The sequence below is a fragment of the Scardinius erythrophthalmus genome (genome assembly GCF_964197995.2).
Source record: "Scardinius erythrophthalmus genome assembly, chromosome: 19".
Classification (NCBI taxonomy): Eukaryota; Metazoa; Chordata; class Actinopteri; order Cypriniformes; family Leuciscidae; genus Scardinius; species Scardinius erythrophthalmus.
The window spans coordinates 33,782,259-33,800,514 of record NC_138239.1 but is presented as its reverse complement, the minus strand read 5'-3'; the positions used below and the strand labels follow the sequence as shown (position 1 = coordinate 33,800,514).

At 39.3% G+C, this 18,256-nt stretch overlaps 1 protein-coding gene across 2 annotated transcripts in view; it reads left to right on the top strand.

The window, feature by feature from the left end:
* kiz (kizuna centrosomal protein) overlaps positions 1-16,072 on the top strand; it is a 42,579-nt gene extending 26,507 nt beyond the window's left edge. For both annotated transcript variants that reach the window (XM_081347067.1, XM_081347066.1), the window contains 3 exons: positions 67-124; positions 14,542-14,585; positions 15,692-16,072. In XM_081347067.1, the coding sequence (XP_081203193.1) occupies positions 67-124; positions 14,542-14,585; positions 15,692-15,795 (206 nt within the window). In that variant the 3' untranslated portion in view covers positions 15,796-16,072. The remainder of the gene's footprint in view (positions 1-66; positions 125-14,541; positions 14,586-15,691) is intronic.
* The last annotated feature ends 2,184 nt before the right edge of the window (positions 16,073-18,256 follow it).

The following is an 18,256-nucleotide window of genomic DNA, read 5'->3' as shown; positions in this document are numbered from 1 at the left end:
TGTGTAATAATAATGCACCCTCTTCCTTCTCTTTTTATTTAAATTATTAATTTTTTTTATGCAAAGACATCAACAAATTAAAGAGGTCTGAGGCACTCCGGGACCCTGTAACACAAAATAGCCAGTAAGTACTCACAAATTTATATTTATATAAAAAATCCTTATTTCCATTTGTCCTCTTTTAATAAAAAAAAACAATGTGTGTTTGTCCTTGAAACACTCTTAGCATCATTAACACAAGTTCACGTGGGAGGCATCAGTCAAGCTGTATTTTCATTCAGTGCTTCCTATCTCATCATCGGCATTATTTGATTGCTTCAGTAAATCAGGACTTTGAATGATGAAAAAGGATCTTGAAGGTACATTGTTTAGGTTTTCACATCAACACAAGTTCACACAATCAGCTAAGACACGCAAGCCCTCCCAGCAGTGCCTCTCCTCCATGAATCCATTAGGGCAGGTAATGGATGGGTAAACCTTGTGAAGAGTAATCGTCTCTGATTTCACATGCTTTTCAGAGCATCACGCTGACACAAGGGTCGAAAGTCTCTCTCCCTGTCTCTCCGTCTTTTTTCCTGCCCAGTCTTTATGCCCACTCTTTGCCCGCCTCCCCCCGCGCTCTCTCAGCTAGTTTACACTATTTGCAGAGGAAAGGGTATAATGATTGCACTCTGACAGAGCTCTCTGATGAATGCCACAGTCTGCCCAATGAATGGCCTCATTAATAAACATAAGCCGTGTCTAGTGCGAGATGCTTTTGGAACATCCCAGAACCTGGTAGTCACACACAGCTTCTGAGAGAAGACCCTCTATGAGGTTATGATGGTTAAAGATGATGGTTAGCGTTGCAGCATTCGCTTTGCTTTCAGGTAAACCATTTCGTGGCGTGCTGAAGAATTCCTCTTGCCAGTCACTTCTTGCGCTTTATTGCCTCTACAAGTACCCTGCACTCGAGCACCAGTAGAACACTACATGTGCTGTTCCCCCTCTCTCGCTCTCTCTTCTCCGTCACTTACTGTTGTCATTCTGTCACTGAGCCGATGGGCACATTAAAAGACCGTCTGCTTCGGTCCAAAAAAAAAAAAAAAATTGTAATAAAGCAAAATAAAATAAATCAAGTGCCTCTCTTTCTTAGTCATAATTATGATTTTGCGCTTAAGCCGAGACCGTAGCTGAAGAATCGGAGTTTAAAGCAGGCACTTTGGAGCAAAAAAATGCATTTATGGGCCTTTGTGCGCCTCCTCATTATGTGTGGGGCTGATTCATTAAGTAATTGGTTTGCAGTTGTTTACATGAGTATTAAGGCCCCCTATTCAGCAGTCTTTGAGAGATACATTGTGCAAATGTTGCATGTTATGAATGCCCAATGAGAGGCGGGGGGCCAGGCCTATTGGCCAAACACTGCGCTGGGCTGAAAAGACCAGAGAAAAGCGTCAGGCGCTGCTTTGCATAGCAATGACTCGCCCATAATAAGCTTTCCAGATTAAATACATGCAGTCCATACAAGATGCAAAGAGATACTCTTAACACATTTATGTGTGTTCATTTCACTATTATAGCACTGAAGAGAATTGGGGTCTTTCATATCCAGCCCCGTTTTTCTGTTTTGTTTTTTTTCTCCCTTAATTCCCTTCCCTGCGCCCTCCTCTCGTCAACGTGCCATTTTTACTGCTAAATACTTTTATGGAACACAGCGTTTTATTGTGTTATAATTCAGAGGCTGTGCGGACGGTATTTGTTACGCCTGTGTGCTGCAGTGATTCGGGAAGGGGAGAGCTGCAATAAGCAGCTGCACTCCATGTAAAGACCTCTTGTTCCTGCGCTTTGTTTAAGGCTGCATGCCACAGCTTCCTCCTCTTCAGCGGCTATTGTGTCCTCGGCTACTGCAGGCATGTAGTGCAGGTCTCGCCCGCTCGCTGGATCTTAGTGTCCCACTCTGTTGCTTTAGGAAAAATAACAGGTTAGGAGTAGTGACGGGTTAGCGTAAAATCTTCACCAACATTTCTTCAATTTAAAACAATTGTGCTTGTGTAACAGCAGCGGGAGGTTAATATGTAAAGGAAGCTGTTTGTATATAGACTTTTCCCAGTTTAACAAATCTGCATCACTGAGATACTATTATAGTTTTTTTTTTTTTTTTAAATGTCTATATATTTTTATTAATTTTATTTCAGTTTCAGTTATTTTAGTACATCAAGTTAAACTGAATGAAAATGAGAAATCTTGATTTTTGTTTTAGTTAACTAAAATATCCCTGTTACGGGTGTCTTCTGTTGTCTAGATTGAATGCAGGGGTGGTGGTGGGTGGGACGGGGTAGCACTAAACGGCAGTAGCCAGTGGGGGTCACTCTCTTTCTTTGTGCCTCTCATCATCCTCCTGCTTTGTCTAACAAAAAAAATATCCTCTGTACACATATCAACATTTATTTCACTGAGCCCATTTTTTTTTTCTTTACCAAGAAGAGGTCTTCAATTTGTAAACTGAAATAATACAGGAGAAAAAAAATGCACTGACCCAGTTTTCTTGAGGTGATGTCTGTGTGTACACAGCACATTTAAAAAGAAAAGTCCCCTGCCTATCCTCCTGCAGTTCTTGCTGTTTGCCAGCAGAGGGCACTCATATTTAGGCCAGCTGTGTGGTACCCAACAGTGGCAGTTTTGGCACGTAGAGGGCGCTCTCTTTGCTGTGCTGAATCAGTACCTCACTCCAGAGCTCTTGGCTCTTACAGGGGTCCAATTAATGGTAAATCAGTGCTGCTGTGGGTCACAGCTGGGACGGGTGTAGGAGGTGCTACTGCTACCTTGCACAAACACTGATCCAAAGAGCATGTTCTATTAGCATAGCTGTGGAGGCGTATAGATGTTTATCTATGTTTTTACATGCTAAATTCTTATGATAGGTATAGATCCTTTACTCATACACATTGGTGTAGAAACAATTTTCCCTCAGAAATTGCTAGTAAATTTGACAAGTAATTACAAAGAATCAGCAAGTAACAAATTGAATCAAACAGGTTTTTTTTTTTTTTTTACTGTTTTTATTTAAACAACATACACACTCACAGTCAACTCAACCAACAGCAATACATGTGTACAGACATTGTGCTTTACTTAGCGTACATATCAAATATCTACAGACACATTTATATATAATATATTAATAAAATAAATAAATAAAAAAGTACATTAACATCAGTGAATTACAGCCAAAACCAGCCATCAGTATGAATTCATCCCCTTCTGCTATAACTAATTTTGAATATAACTTATGAAAGGGTCCCACATGACAGCAAACTTAGAGCCGGAAACACTTAAATTAAGTCTTAAACATGACATTTTTAAGTGGAAAGGCTGTGAGTATTTTCTTGTAAAACGTACTTCAATAATCAGTTTCATGTACAACTCAAAAAATCAAAATTAATTTTCAACCTTTATTATATTTATTAAATATAAGTGAATATCTGTAAAATTTCACATGACAAATTGACAAAATGACACATTCAAATTTCATAATATTTTTTGAGCAGTTTAGTTTTAGAGACTCAATTGCTTTATATGATGAACAGATTTAATTTAGGCTTTTATTCACATTTAAACATTGATCAACGAACATAAACAGAAGCTCAACCGAACCTGCTTGACGCTCGAGAATGAACCTCATTGATTCTTGTGGAGCTCAAACCTGCTGCCTAACACGAGAATGAACCTCATTGGTTCTTGCAGAAGATCAAACCTGCTGTGTAACACGAGAATGAACATCATTGGTTCTTAATGAAGCTCAAACGTGATGCATAACACGAGACTGAACCTCATTGGTTCTTGATGAAGCTCAAACGTGCTGCGTAACACGAGAATGAACATCATTGGTTCTTGATGAAGCTCAAATGTGCTGCATAACACGGGAATGAACCTCATTGGTTCTTAATGAAGCTCAAATGTGCTGCATAACACGGGAATGAACCTCATTGGTTCTTAATGAAGCTCAAACGTGCTGCATAACACGAGACTGAACCTCATTGGTTCTTGATGAAGCTCAAACGTGCTGCGTAACACGAGAATAAACATCATTGGTTCTTGATGAAGCTCAAACGAGCTGCGTAACGAGAATGAACCTCATTGGTTCTTGATGAAGCTCAAACGTTCTGCGTAACACGAGAATGAACATCATTGGTCCTTGATGAAGCTCAAACGTGCTGCGTAATACGAGAATGAACCTCATTGGTTCTTGAAGAAGCTCAAACGAGCTGCGTAACGAGAATGAACCTCAATTGGTTCTTGATGAAGCTCAAACGAGCTGCGTAACACGAGAATGAACCTCGTTGGTTCTTGAAGCTCGAATGTGCTGCGTAACACGAGAATGAACCTCATTGGTTTCTTGCAGAAGCTCAAACGAGCTGCGTAACACGGGAATGAACCTCATTGGTTCTTGATGAAGCTCAAACGAGCTGTGTAACACGAGAATGAACCTCATTGGTTGTTGCAGAAGCTCAAACGTGCTGCGTAACACGAGAATGAATCTCATTGGTTTCTTGCAGAAGCTCAAACGAGCTGGGTAACACGAGAATGAACCTCATTGGTTCTTGCAGAAGCTCAAACGTGCTGCGTAACACGAGAATGAACATCATTGGTTCTTGATGAAGCTCAAACGAGCTGCGTAACGAGAATGAACCTCATTGGTTCTTGATGAAACTCAAACGAGCTGCGTAACACGAGAATGAACCTCGTTGGTTGTTGCTGAAGCTCAAATGTGCTGCGTAACACGAGAATGAACCTCATTGGTTCTTGCAGAAGCTCAAACGTGCTGCGTAACACGAGAATGAACATCATTGGTTCTTGATGAAGCTCAAACGAGCTGCGTAACGAGAATGAACCTCATTGGTTCTTGATGAAGCTCGAACGAGCTGCGTAACACGAGAATGAACCTCATTGGTTCTTGATGAAGCTCAAACGAGCTGCGTAACACGAGAATGAACCTCGTTGGTTGTTGCTGAAGCTCAAATGTGCTGCGTAACACGAGAATGAACCTCATTGGTTTCTTGCAGAAGCTCAAACGAGCTGCGTAACATGAGAATGAACCTCATTGGTTCTTGCAGAAGCTCAAACGTGCTGCGTAACACGGGAATGAACCTCATTGGTTCTTGATGAAGCTCAAACGTGCTGCGTAACACGAGAATGAACCTCATTGGTTCTTGCTGAAGCTCAAACGTGCTGCGTAACACGGGAATGAACCTCATTGGTTCTTGCTGAAGCTCAAACGTGCTGCGTAACACGAGAATGAACCTCATTGGTTCTTGCTGAAGCTCAAACGTGCTGCGTAACACGAGAATGAACCTCATTGGTTTCTTGCAGAAGCTCAAACGTGCTGCGTAACATGAGAATGAACCTCATTGGTTCTTGCAGAAGCTCAAACGTGCTGCGTAACACGGGAATGAACCTCATTGGTTCTTGCTGAAGCTCAAACGTGCTGCGTAACACGAGAATGAACCTCATTGGTTCTTGCTGAAGCTCAAACGTGCTGCGTAACACGAGAATGAACCTCATTGGTTTCTTGCAGAAGCTCAAACGAGCTGCGTAACACGAGAATGAACCTCATTGGTTCTTGCAGAAGCTCAAACGTGCTGCGTAACACGGGAATGAACCTCATTGGTTCTTGATGAAGCTCAAACGTGCTGCATAACACGAGAATGAACCTCATTGGTTCTTGCTGAAGCTCAAACGTGCTGCGTAACATGAGAATGAACCTCGTTGGTTTCTTGCAGAAGCTCAAACGAGCTGCGTAACACGAGAATGAACCTCATTGGTTCTTGCTGAAGCTCAAACGTGCTGCGTAACACGAGAATGAACCTCATTGGTTTCTTGCAGAAGCTCAAACGAGCTGCGTAACACGAGAATGAACCTCATTGGTTCTTGCAGAAGCTCAAACGTGCTGCGTAACACGGGAATGAACCTCATTGGTTCTTGATGAAGCTCAAACGTGCTGCATAACACGAGAATGAACCTCATTGGTTCTTGCTGAAGCTCAAACGTGCTGCGTAACATGAGAATGAACCTCGTTGGTTGTTGCAGAAGCTCAAACGTGCTGCGTAACACAAAAATGAACCTCGTTGGGTCTTGCTGAAGCTCAAACGTGCTGCGTAACACGAGAATAAACCTCATTGGTTCTTGATGAAGCTCAAACGTGCTGCGTAACAAGACTGAACCTCATTGGTTTTTGAAGAAGCTCAAACGAGCTGCGTAACACGGGACTGAACCTCATTGGTTCTTGATGAAGCTCAAACGAGCTGCGTAACATGAGAATGAACCTCATTGGTTCTTGCTGAAGCTCAAACGTGCTGCGTAACACGAGAATGAACCTCATTGGTTGTTGCAGAAGCTCAAACGTGCTGCGTAACACAAGAATGAACCTCGTTGGGTCTTGCTGAAGCTCAAACGTGCTGCGTAACACGAGAATGAACCTCATTGGTTGTTGCAGAAGCTCAAACGTGCTGCGTAACACAAGAATGAACCTCATTGGTTCTTGCTGAAGCTCAAACGTGCTGCGTAACACGAGAATAAACCTCATTGGTTCTTGATGAAGCTCAAACGTGCTGCATAACACGAGAATGAACCTCATTGGTTCTTGCAGAAGCTCAAACGTGCTGCGTAACAAGACTGAACCTCATTGGTTTTTGAAGAAGCTCAAACGAGCTGCGTAATACGGGAATGAACCTCATTGGTTCTTGATGAAGCTCAAACGAGCTGCTTAACATGAGAATGAACCTCATTGGTTCTTGATGAAGCTTAAACGTGCTGCGTAACACGAGAATGAACCTCATTGGTTCTTACTGAAGCTCAAACGTGCTGTGTAACACGAGAATAAACATCATTGGTTCTTGAAGAAGTTCAAACGTGCCACGTAACACGAGAATGAACCTCATTGGTTGTTGCTGAAGCTCAAACATGTTGCGTAACACGAGAATGAACCTCATTGGTTTTTGAAGAAGCTCAAACGAGCTGCGTAACACGGGACTGAACCTCATTGGTTCTTGATGAAGCTCAAACGAGCTGCGTAACATGAGAATGAACCTCATTGGTTCTTGCTGAAGCTCAAACGTGCTGCGTAACACGAGAATGAACCTCATTGGTTGTTGCAGAAGCTCAAACGTGCTGCGTAACACAAGAATGAACCTCGTTGGGTCTTGCTGAAGCTCAAACGTGCTGCGTAACACGAGAATGAACCTCATTGGTTGTTGCAGAAGCTCAAACGTGCTGCGTAACACAAGAATGAACCTCATTGGTTCTTGCTGAAGCTCAAACGTGCTGCGTAACACGAGAATAAACCTCATTGGTTCTTGATGAAGCTCAAACGTGCTGCGTAACAAGACTGAACCTCATTGGTTTTTGAAGAAGCTCAAACGAGCTGCGTAACACGGGAATGAACCTCATTGGTTCTTTATGAAGCTCAAACGAGCTGCGTAACATGAGAATGAACCTCATTGGTTCTTGATGAAGCTTAAACGTGCTGCGTAACACGAGAATGAACCTCATTGGTTTTTGAAGAAGCTCAAACGAGCTGCGTAATACGGGAATGAACCTCATTGGTTCTTGATGAAGCTCAAACGAGCTGCTTAACATGAGAATGAACCTCATTGGTTCTTGATGAAGCTTAAACGTGCTGCGTAACACGAGAATGAACCTCATTGGTTCTTACTGAAGCTCAAACGTGCTGTGTAACACGAGAATAAACATCATTGGTTCTTGAAGAAGTTCAAACGTGCCACGTAACACGAGAATGAACCTCATTGGTTGTTGCTGAAGCTCAAACATGTTGCGTAACACGAGAATGAACCTCATTGGTTTTTGAAGAAGCTCAAACGAGCTGCGTAACACGGGACTGAACCTCATTGGTTCTTGATGAAGCTCAAACGAGCTGCGTAACATGAGAATGAACCTCATTGGTTCTTGCTGAAGCTCAAACGTGCTGCGTAACACGAGAATGAACCTCATTGGTTGTTGCAGAAGCTCAAACGTGCTGCGTAACACAAGAATGAACCTCGTTGGGTCTTGCTGAAGCTCAAACGTGCTGCGTAACACGAGAATGAACCTCATTGGTTGTTGCAGAAGCTCAAACGTGCTGCGTAACACAAGAATGAACCTCATTGGTTCTTGCTGAAGCTCAAACGTGCTGCGTAACACGAGAATAAACCTCATTGGTTCTTGATGAAGCTCAAACGTGCTGCGTAACAAGACTGAACCTCATTGGTTTTTGAAGAAGCTCAAACGAGCTGCGTAACACGGGAATGAACCTCATTGGTTCTTTATGAAGCTCAAACGAGCTGCGTAACATGAGAATGAACCTCATTGGTTCTTGATGAAGCTTAAACGTGCTGCGTAACACGAGAATGAACCTCATTGGTTGTTGCAGAAGCTCAAATGTGCTGTGTAACACGAGAATGAACCTCATTGGTTCTTACTGAAGCTCAAACGTGCTGCATAACACGAGAATAAACCTCATTGGTTCTTGATGAAGCTCAAACGTGCTGCATAACACGAGAATGAACCTCATTGGTTCTTGCAGAAGCTCAAACGTGCTGCGTAACAAGACTGAACCTCATTGGTTTTTGAAGAAGCTCAAACGAGCTGCGTAATACGGGAATGAACCTCATTGGTTCTTGATGAAGCTCAAACGAGCTGCTTAACATGAGAATGAACCTCATTGGTTCTTGATGAAGCTTAAACGTGCTGCGTAACACGAGAATGAACCTCATTGGTTGTTGCAGAAGCTCAAATGTGCTGCGTAACACGAGAATGAACCTCATTGGTTCTTACTGAAGCTCAAACGTGCTGTGTAACACGAGAATAAACATCATTGGTTCTTGAAGAAGTTCAAACGTGCCACGTAACACGAGAATGAACCTCATTGGTTGTTGCTGAAGCTCAAACATGTTGCGTAACACGAGAATGAACCTCATTGGTTCTTGCAGAAGCTCAAACATGTTGCGTAACACGAGAATGAATCTCATTGGTTCCTGCTGAAGCTCAAACGTACTGCGGAACACGAGAATGAACCTCATTGGTTCTTGATGAAGTTCAAACGTGCCGCGTAACACGAGAATGAACCTCATTGGTTGTTGCTGAAGCTCAAACATGTTGCGTAACATGAGAATGAACCTCATTGGTTCTTGTGGAAGATCAAACGAGCTGCGTAACACGAGAATGAACCTCATTGGTTCTTGCAGAAGCTCAAACATGTTGCGTAACATGAGAATGAACCTCATTGGTTGTTGCTGAAGCTCAAACGTGCTGCGTAACACGAGAATGAACATCATTGGCTCTTGCTGAAGCTCAAACGTGCTGCGTAACACGAGAATGAACCTCATTGGTTCTCGCACATCAAGCGAACATGCTTGAGCTTCCGTTTACCACAACTGATGTGTGAGTTGATGAATGTTTATATGTGAATAAAAGATTAAATTCAATATGTTCATCATATAAAGTGATCAAGTGTCTTCCGAAAATTTGGACTAACCGCTCAATTCATATGGATTAGTTTTACGATCTGTTCAGAGGTGGGTAGAGTACCCAAAAACTGTACTCAAGTAAAAGTACAAGTACTTATAGAAATATTTACTCAAAGTAAAAGTAAAAGTAATAATCTTAATAGTTACTTGAGTAAGAGTAAAAAAGTATCCAATGAAAAAACTACTCAAGTAGTGAGTAACTAGTTACTTCGGATCATATAGGCCTCTCTCTCTCTCTCTCTCTCTCTCTCTCTCTCTCTCTCTCTCTCTCTCTCTCTCTCTCTCTCTCTCTCTATATATATATATATATATATATATATATATATATATATATATATATATATATATATATATACAGTATATATAATAAGTTTATTTTATATAGCGCCTTTCTCAAACCCAAGGTCGCTTTACATAGTAGGAAGGCAAGGAAACACAACAACAAGAACCAAAACAATATACATATATGAAGACTTAATGATGCAAAAGCCTCTGAGTGCCATCTGAAATTTTCTTCTAAAACAATCATTTGTATCAAGCTCGTATATTTAAGGTTAGTAATTTCACTTTAATGACAATTAATAGGTAGGCTACTTTTCATTGCCATTTAAGTGTGAACATAAACATACAAGCTTGATAAAAATGCTCTTTTAGAAGAAAATTTCAGATGGTACTTAGAGGCTTTTGCCTCTGAAGTCGTAGGCTATATATAAAATGATATATTTAGATTTTGTTTATTTAAATGACTATTATTATCAGCTATCTTTGCAACAAAAACAGAAGAGAGACATAAGCATTATTTCTGCCATCTGTATAGCTCGAAAATCATTGCCTGTCCTCTGGTTTGTATAATATTAACTTATACAACTACATTTGAATTATTAGAAAATTTCGAAATAAAATGAATCTGCAGTGTTGCATTCAAAGGTATTTACAGAGAAGAGTTAAAAACTCTTCACATGTGCTCGCGCTCATGACTGCTACTGAACATCTGCACACACACACACAAAAAAAAAGTACATCGACGGTTCTTCTTCTGACTGTTCTCCAAAAATATAATCAAATGTATATTTCTGCAAGCATGTTTAAACTGGTTAACTGTCAACGGCAGGCAAAGGCATTCGTTTTCAAGTCGAGTTCGCACGCCACTGCGCAACAATACACACAAACTACCGCGGGATGGCGGGTGTTCATTAACTGTGAACAATGGTAGCTTTATTTAATGTAAATTAATTTATATGTCCAAAAAACGGGTAATGTCATACTTTCTAGTATCGTGGCGTAGTAATCTGTTTGGTTGTAAAATGTATTACCTGAGTGAAATGAAATCGAATATATCGTCCTGTGGAATCATTCATTCACAGACAGCTTACGAAGATATTCAACTAATAAAGATCTTTATCGCTGGCAAAAAGTTGATGCATTTGAAGATTTGCTCTCACTTGACTGTAGCTAGTAGCTACTGTAGGTCCACTGCCACTTCATCTAACGCTCTTGATGTGCTTAAATCTTCCTGTTGACTCCGAGTCGAGTGTGAATTGAAAGGGCTTCAGATGATTCAGTGCGTGCAGGAACTGAACAGATCATTCAAACTGATTCGCGAACCGATTTAGACAGATCTGCCAACTTGTTTGATGAAGTCTTTGAACAGAATCGACTCAAAAGAGTCATTCATTTGTGAATTGAGCATCGCTCAAGTCCAGAAAAAAGATACAGCGCGCTTGGAATAAACTACGCATTTAACAACACATATTGCATTAAAATAAAGTAACGAGAGGAACGTCGCCCAATGTAACGAAGTAAAAGTACAGTTTTTTCATTAGAAATGTACTCGAGTAAAAGTAATAAGTACCCACATTCAAATCTACTCTTAAAAGTACAATTTTTCTAAAAAAGAACTCAAGTAAATGTAACGAAGTAAATGTACTTCGTTACTACCCACCTCTGGATCTGTTTATGACCTTTTTGAAGCATCAAGGTGGTAGTTGCGTAGCTGTCAATGGAGGGACAGAAAGCTCTCAGATTTCATCAAAAAGATCTTCATTTGTGTTCCGAAGATGAATGAAAGTCTTTTGGGTTTGTAACGACATGAGGGTCAGTAATTTTCATTTTCATTTTTGGGTGAACTAACCCTTTAATAAATGTAAGTGAAGATCAGTAATATTTGACAAGACACACATATATTTTTCCCCTTTATAAACAGAATATTTCAAAAGGAATGATATTGCAATGATACACTTTCATCAAAACTAATAGCAGAGCTGTAATCGTACATGATCGCAGGTATTATGAAAATAACTTTGCCCAGACAACAAATGCAGACTAACTGCAGTCTATTTACATGAAGCATATTGCTGCATAGGATGCCGAGAGACGTCTTTTATTCATAGCTCAGATATCATAACAACAACCCACACACCCCATATATTAATGTATCAAATGCTTGCCTAAAAACGCACAGGGGCACTTTTCATCAAATATCGCAAATACATCCAAATGCTCAAAACAACGCGAAACAGAGGGAGAGCGGAAAAAGTAAACGCTGGTGCGGAGGGAAATAGAGAGAGGTTGCCGTCAAAGCAGTAATTTGCATCATTTTACACATTACATTCACCTCTGTGTGTGAGACGCAGCCAAACAGTGGCCAGCCCTGTCTTACATATTCAGATTCGTTGCCTCAATTAAGTGAACCTCAGTGCAAGATGAACTGGCATAAATGTTTATGGAAATGGAATATTAGATTGGAGGGTCAGTGCATTCACAGCTCTCTGTGATAATAGTGTCTTGAAATCAGACTCGTCACTGTCTGAAGTGGCCCAGCGGATAGAGCATTCCCATGGCAAGCAAGTTATATAAAAGAATAGCCCTATTTACCCACCAAAACATGTATTTATTATTGAGCTCATCATGACTAAAGGGGGGGGAAAGCCCTCAAATTTTGCTCTAGCGTTCAATGTTCATAAAAGAGAACGGCCTCCCATATTTTCAATTTGAACAGAGAAAGGGAGATGGAAAATTGGACACAATATGTTTGTTTGTTAGTTTATTCATTTTTGCAGACAGTTTAGTATTTAAATTTACATAAATTCTAAAAAGCATTTTTTTTTGCATAATTATTTGAATAATGTATTTTATGTCAAACTCTCTAAAGCAATTTTTCTAGTTTCAGTTTATACAACAGGACATGACAAAACTTCAGTAGATTTTTTTTATACTTTTATTTAGAAAGGATGCATTTAATCAAAAGTAGCAGTTAAACATTTGTAATCTTACAAATGATTTCCGTTTCGAATAAACTATTTTGACATTTCTATTCAATAAGGAATTCAGAAAAAAAGTATCCTGATTTCCACAAAAATATGAAGCAGCACAACTGTTTTCAACATTGATAATAATCAGAAATGTTTCTTGAGCATCAAATCAGCAGATTAGAATGATTTCTGAAGGATCATGTGACATAAATTACATTTTAAAATACATGAATATAGAAAAGAGTTATTAAAATGGTAATACTATTTTACTATATTATATTGTTTTTACTTAAATTTTGTTTGAATGCAGCTTTAAATCTTACTTAATGGTGATGAATGTATGGAGTAATAAACAGTCGATTTATTGCCAAATAAATAAACGGACATGAAATGTTGATCTGAGTCGAAGTTATTTTATAATGCAAAAATTTAATCTACCTAATTTAATCTAAAAATTATATTGTCAGTCAGCATTAAAAAAAAAAAGCCCATGAAAAGTTGTAACTGAGTATTCCAGAGAACCATGCAATAAATATTAATATATGCTATAACAAAAAATGTGCTTCGCTAAAACGTGTCTGATGCTCATCATGTGTGTGTTTTGAATGTGCTGCCAATATGCTCTGTCTATGCAACACAAATACCACGTATTCATGTCGATAATATTTAATACAAATTGTGCTCAGTCCATCGTAAATGGCCATTTTGAACAAGATAATAATTTCTGTTTTATTGTTGTGCTGTGCAAAAGTGCTGCCTAAATAGTTTGAAAAATAATTCAGCCGCCAGTATCTGTTTCAGAAAAGTTTTTCATGGGTTTATGCCAGTCATGTCCCTTGACCTTGGGACTGAATACGTATCTGTCAACTGTAACTATACTTACACTTGCATCAATAGAATTTCTGAAATGTTGTGCCTTGTACAGAGATGTTCTGGAAACAAAAGAGCTAAGCTGAATTATGTGAGAGCCAACCTAATTGAGTTCAACTACGTCTTTACAGCTCCTTTGGTCAGTGTCAAGGTTGAGCGTACGACGTGACTGAATTTGCTGTCAGGTCGGCGGGCCACGTGTGAATGCACATACAACCGCTGTTTTATCTTTTCATCCAAATCCATCAAAGGAAAACAAAATATTCTTACTCTTGCTCCCTGAATCCTTTAAAGTACATCAATGTGAAAACAAATTCAATGATATGGATATATGAAGACACGGAGGCCGAGAATGAGGGTGAAGATGAAGACGTCATTGTTGAGGTCTGAATAGCCCTGTGCTGATGTAAATGAAGAAGGAAGGCTGTATGAAAAGTAGCGCAAGCTTTTGCATATGCATCAGTGCAGATCAAAGGCTTGTCAGGGGTCATGCATTTACATAGAGATATCAGTGATGCTATGGGAACCCAGGAACCCGGCAACCCAGCGCTCAGTCCACTTGTGCATAGAAAGCCTTGACCGGGTCCTTCAGTGCCATTCGAAAATAAGTTGAGGAAGTTTATTTGGCCCATCACCCCATCTGAGAACAGGCTTAGAGGGGAAATGATGTTCTTCAGGGTTTGGTTAGCACCTTGCAAAGAAAAGACGATGTTGTGTAAGAAATGATGGCTTCCGGGAGCATGTTGTTGTCTGTTGTGGCTGAACTGATGTTGAGTAACTAATTGAATGATATGGTTTGTACAGAGATTTTAATTATTAGTGTGTGTTTTCATTTTTTTAGATAAAATATTGTTGTTCATAATTACAAACAAGTAAGAAAATGTGTAGTCTCACTATCTCTTGTTTTTCATTTCTCACAGGAAGAGTGCAAAAAGTAAAGCTTTCTCTGCTGTCCAGTCAAAGGGTAAGACCACTGTACAAATGACTAAAATATGTTAAAAAAATATATATTTGTCCTTTATATTTATGCTTATGTTCCACAATCAGGTAGTACTTATTTACTACTTAGATTTACTTCACTACTTAGATTTTGTGAATACACTACCAGGCAAAAGTTTGGAATAATTCAATTTGTTTAATGTTTTTTAAAGAAGTCTCTCATTCTTACCAAGGCTCCATTTATTTGATCAAAACTACAGTAAAAACTGCAATGTTGTGAAATATTATTACATTTTTAAAGAACTGTTTTCTATTTCAATATATTTTAATATATACTTTTATTCCTGTGATCAAATCTGAAGACTGGAGTAATGATGCTGAAAATTCAGTCACATGATCCTTCAGAAATCATTCTAATATGCCCAGTTATCAATTATTTTCAGTGCTCAGTTTTTAATAGTTTCATTAACGTTTGCTGCTTAATATTTATGTGGAAACCATGATATATGAACCAAAGAACAGCATTTATTTGAAATGTTCAATCTTTACATTTATGTAACATTATAAATGTCTTTACTGTCACTTTTGTTCAATTTAATGCATCCTTGCTGATATCTTTTAATCTTCCTTACCCCAAAACTTTTGAATGCTAGTGTATTTTTTTTCCACACACAAAAAAAAAAAACATTTATTAAGCAGCAAAACATTGATAATAATCAGAAATGTTTCTTGAGCAGCAAATCAGCATATTAGAATGATTTCTGAAGGATCATGTGACACTGAAGACTAGAGTAATGATGCTGAAATTTCAGCTTTGATCACTGGAGATTACATTACATTATTTAAAAAAACATAATATAATATTATTTCACAATATTAATGTTATTACTGGGCGCATTAGCGACTCATTTCAAAGACATAAAAAAATCTTAATTATTCCAAAATGTGGCCAGTATGTCTGGTTACCACGTGCGTTTAGTTTTTAGTTTTTATTTGTTGTTTTGTTGTTTTTTTGTACCAGTGTCTCTGGAATTATTTACTTTGTTGCGGATCACGCTCCTGCACAAATTCATTACTTCCCCCTTATTGCAACAGAATGTTAATGGTGTGCGTACATATTTTTGATTGCAGCATTTTGGGGAGAATCAGACGACAGCAATTCTGAGATCGAAATGGCCTTGCGTCCTCAGTCCCGCAATACCAGCAGCCATGACTTTGATGATTTTTATGATTGATGTTTATTTTTTCGGAGTTCACACTGTCACATTTTTTTTCCAATGAGCAGTTAATATGTTTGAAAGAGATGCCTTTATGCGATCGCAAAACAAACAGAAATCTTCACCGAGGAATGAGTGCGACATTCCATGAAAACAAAAAAGAGCCATCCACTTTATTGTGGCCAAAGACTGTGAAGGGTTTTCAAAACATGTTGGTGTTAACCCTGCTTGAGTCTCTTTAGCTGAACAACACTTGGACCTGGTTGAAATAGATTAAACTTGGTTTTTAAAGTGATTCCTTTGCACTGTGTTGAATATTACGCATTTTAGATGCTGCAGGTATCTGGCGTTGAGTTGGAGTGGAATGCTCTGAGTCAACTCCTATGAAAAGCCAGTGCACAATGGCCACTCTGCATGCTGCTAAAACACCTTTGAACTCACTCAAGTACCCATGGGCCATTTAGGAGGACAAAATGCGTTGTGCTCATCTCAATATAGAAACAAACGCTCTCTGTATTTGCGCTGGTCGTCAGCTGAACGCGACAGCGTCTCCCCGACTCTTTTACGCCAACGATATGCGCCCACTTCAGAATTCGACTGTTTTTAAAATGTGCTATTATTCATTTTCACACTTTATTCTCTGGTTGCTTTTTAAGCATGTTGCATCACAGACATAGACATGCCGTTCAAAATATGTGACGTGCTTGCTTCGATTCGTTGTTAAAAGTCTTTCCCTCTAATGCTTATTTTTAGACTCAAAATGATAGTTAAAATTATGGATAATTATGATTAGGCATTGAAAGAGCACCGATCAAACACAGCAATATCATTACAGTAATAACGGTTATTTTTCCCAAAACAGCCAATCAGTGAGAACGACTGTAACCCTTTTTCTAATGGACCTGAAAATAACATTACAAACTAAAATTGCAGTTCATGGATTTCCAGATCTGTTTCCCCAGCCATCAGTAATCTACATCGTCAGTGACAGAGGATTGTCAATTTTGTCTGTGACTCCCAGGTTCATTAGGTTTCATCATTGTGCTGGTATATTTAACATGCACACAGGCATGTTATCCTGTAATGATACAAAACCTGCAGCATTCTATCCATCAGTATGATTCCATTAGTTAGCTTTTAAGTAACTTTATGAGGCCGAACCTGCTAGAGTAGGACTCCACTCTCATTAGCCATAATGGCTCCAGCCAGCCTTGACCCGCACGCGTCAAAACGCGCCTGCATAATTTGGGGATTGCTAAAAAGCTCCCCTCACATAATAACTGTGTTAAGGATCATGTCAACAGATACTTGTGTGATGGAGAGTTACATTGTGCCGGCCCCTAACAACGCGATAAACACTTTTTAAAGGAACTGTCTTCCGAGCAGCATAGCCCATGGACTGGGTAATGGAAAAAAATTATATTAAAACCACAGAGTGTGACTTGTAAGTGATGTCACATCAAAACGGAGAGAGTGTTTTGTTTCAAAATAGACCATGCCCAGATTACTTTTGCAAAAATGTGTATACTAAGCCACTTTATAAACATGCATGAAGGTCTCCCAGCAGGGAAGGTCATTAAGCATTCAGATTCAGAGACTTTCTCAGTTTAAATGATCTGTCTGAATCTAATGGCGTGTCGTGCCCTATTTCAAGGCTCAGTTTGGAACATCCATTCATTTAACGAATAAAAGGAGTCAAGTCTACATGTTTAAGTCTGTGTTACTATCCGCGTTTCCATTACCCTTCAAACTGCGCAAATTGAAATTGCGAATTGAAAATACGCCCAATGGAAACACGTCAATTTTGCAAAAACTCCCATTATCGCAAAAAAGTTTTTACGCTCGCATGAGGTGATTTTTCAGGCAAATCAAAAAAGAAATATTTCGCATAACTGCAATGGAAACAGTTTTTGCGCATTTACAGGTCACCTGACGTAGATGACGCGGTGTGTTTGGACAGAGTTCTTTATTAAATTCATAAAAGACAAAAGAATTACAGGAATACTGGATTCTAAACCTCAAAGAAATGCCACAATCAAGACCTCGAAGCAGAAATGAGGGAGAAACACCCAGAAACCCCTCATATGTGCCACTCACAAGTATAGGCAAAGGATCTTTCCTTACCATTAATGGTTGGATAACACGCATACGTCTTCTTTGATTAATAATAATGGCTAGTGCGGTGGCTGGCATATACATAAACCTACCAACGTCCGTCGCCATGTTTTTTGGAATGACTTAAGGCCCTTGCACACTGAGTCCGAAATTCGCGTCCGAAATTTTCGCACGTTAAAAAATAAATACGACCTCACGTTATGTCAATCACGCTTGCACACTGCCTCCGAAACTTTCGTCCGTCAAAAAAAATTTGCATCAGGTTCGATTTTCTGCGTTTTTCGCATCCGTAGCAAGCATTTTGAATGGTGTTTTGACAATTCAGAGCCACTGAATCACGAATGCGAAAAAACGCATGCGATAA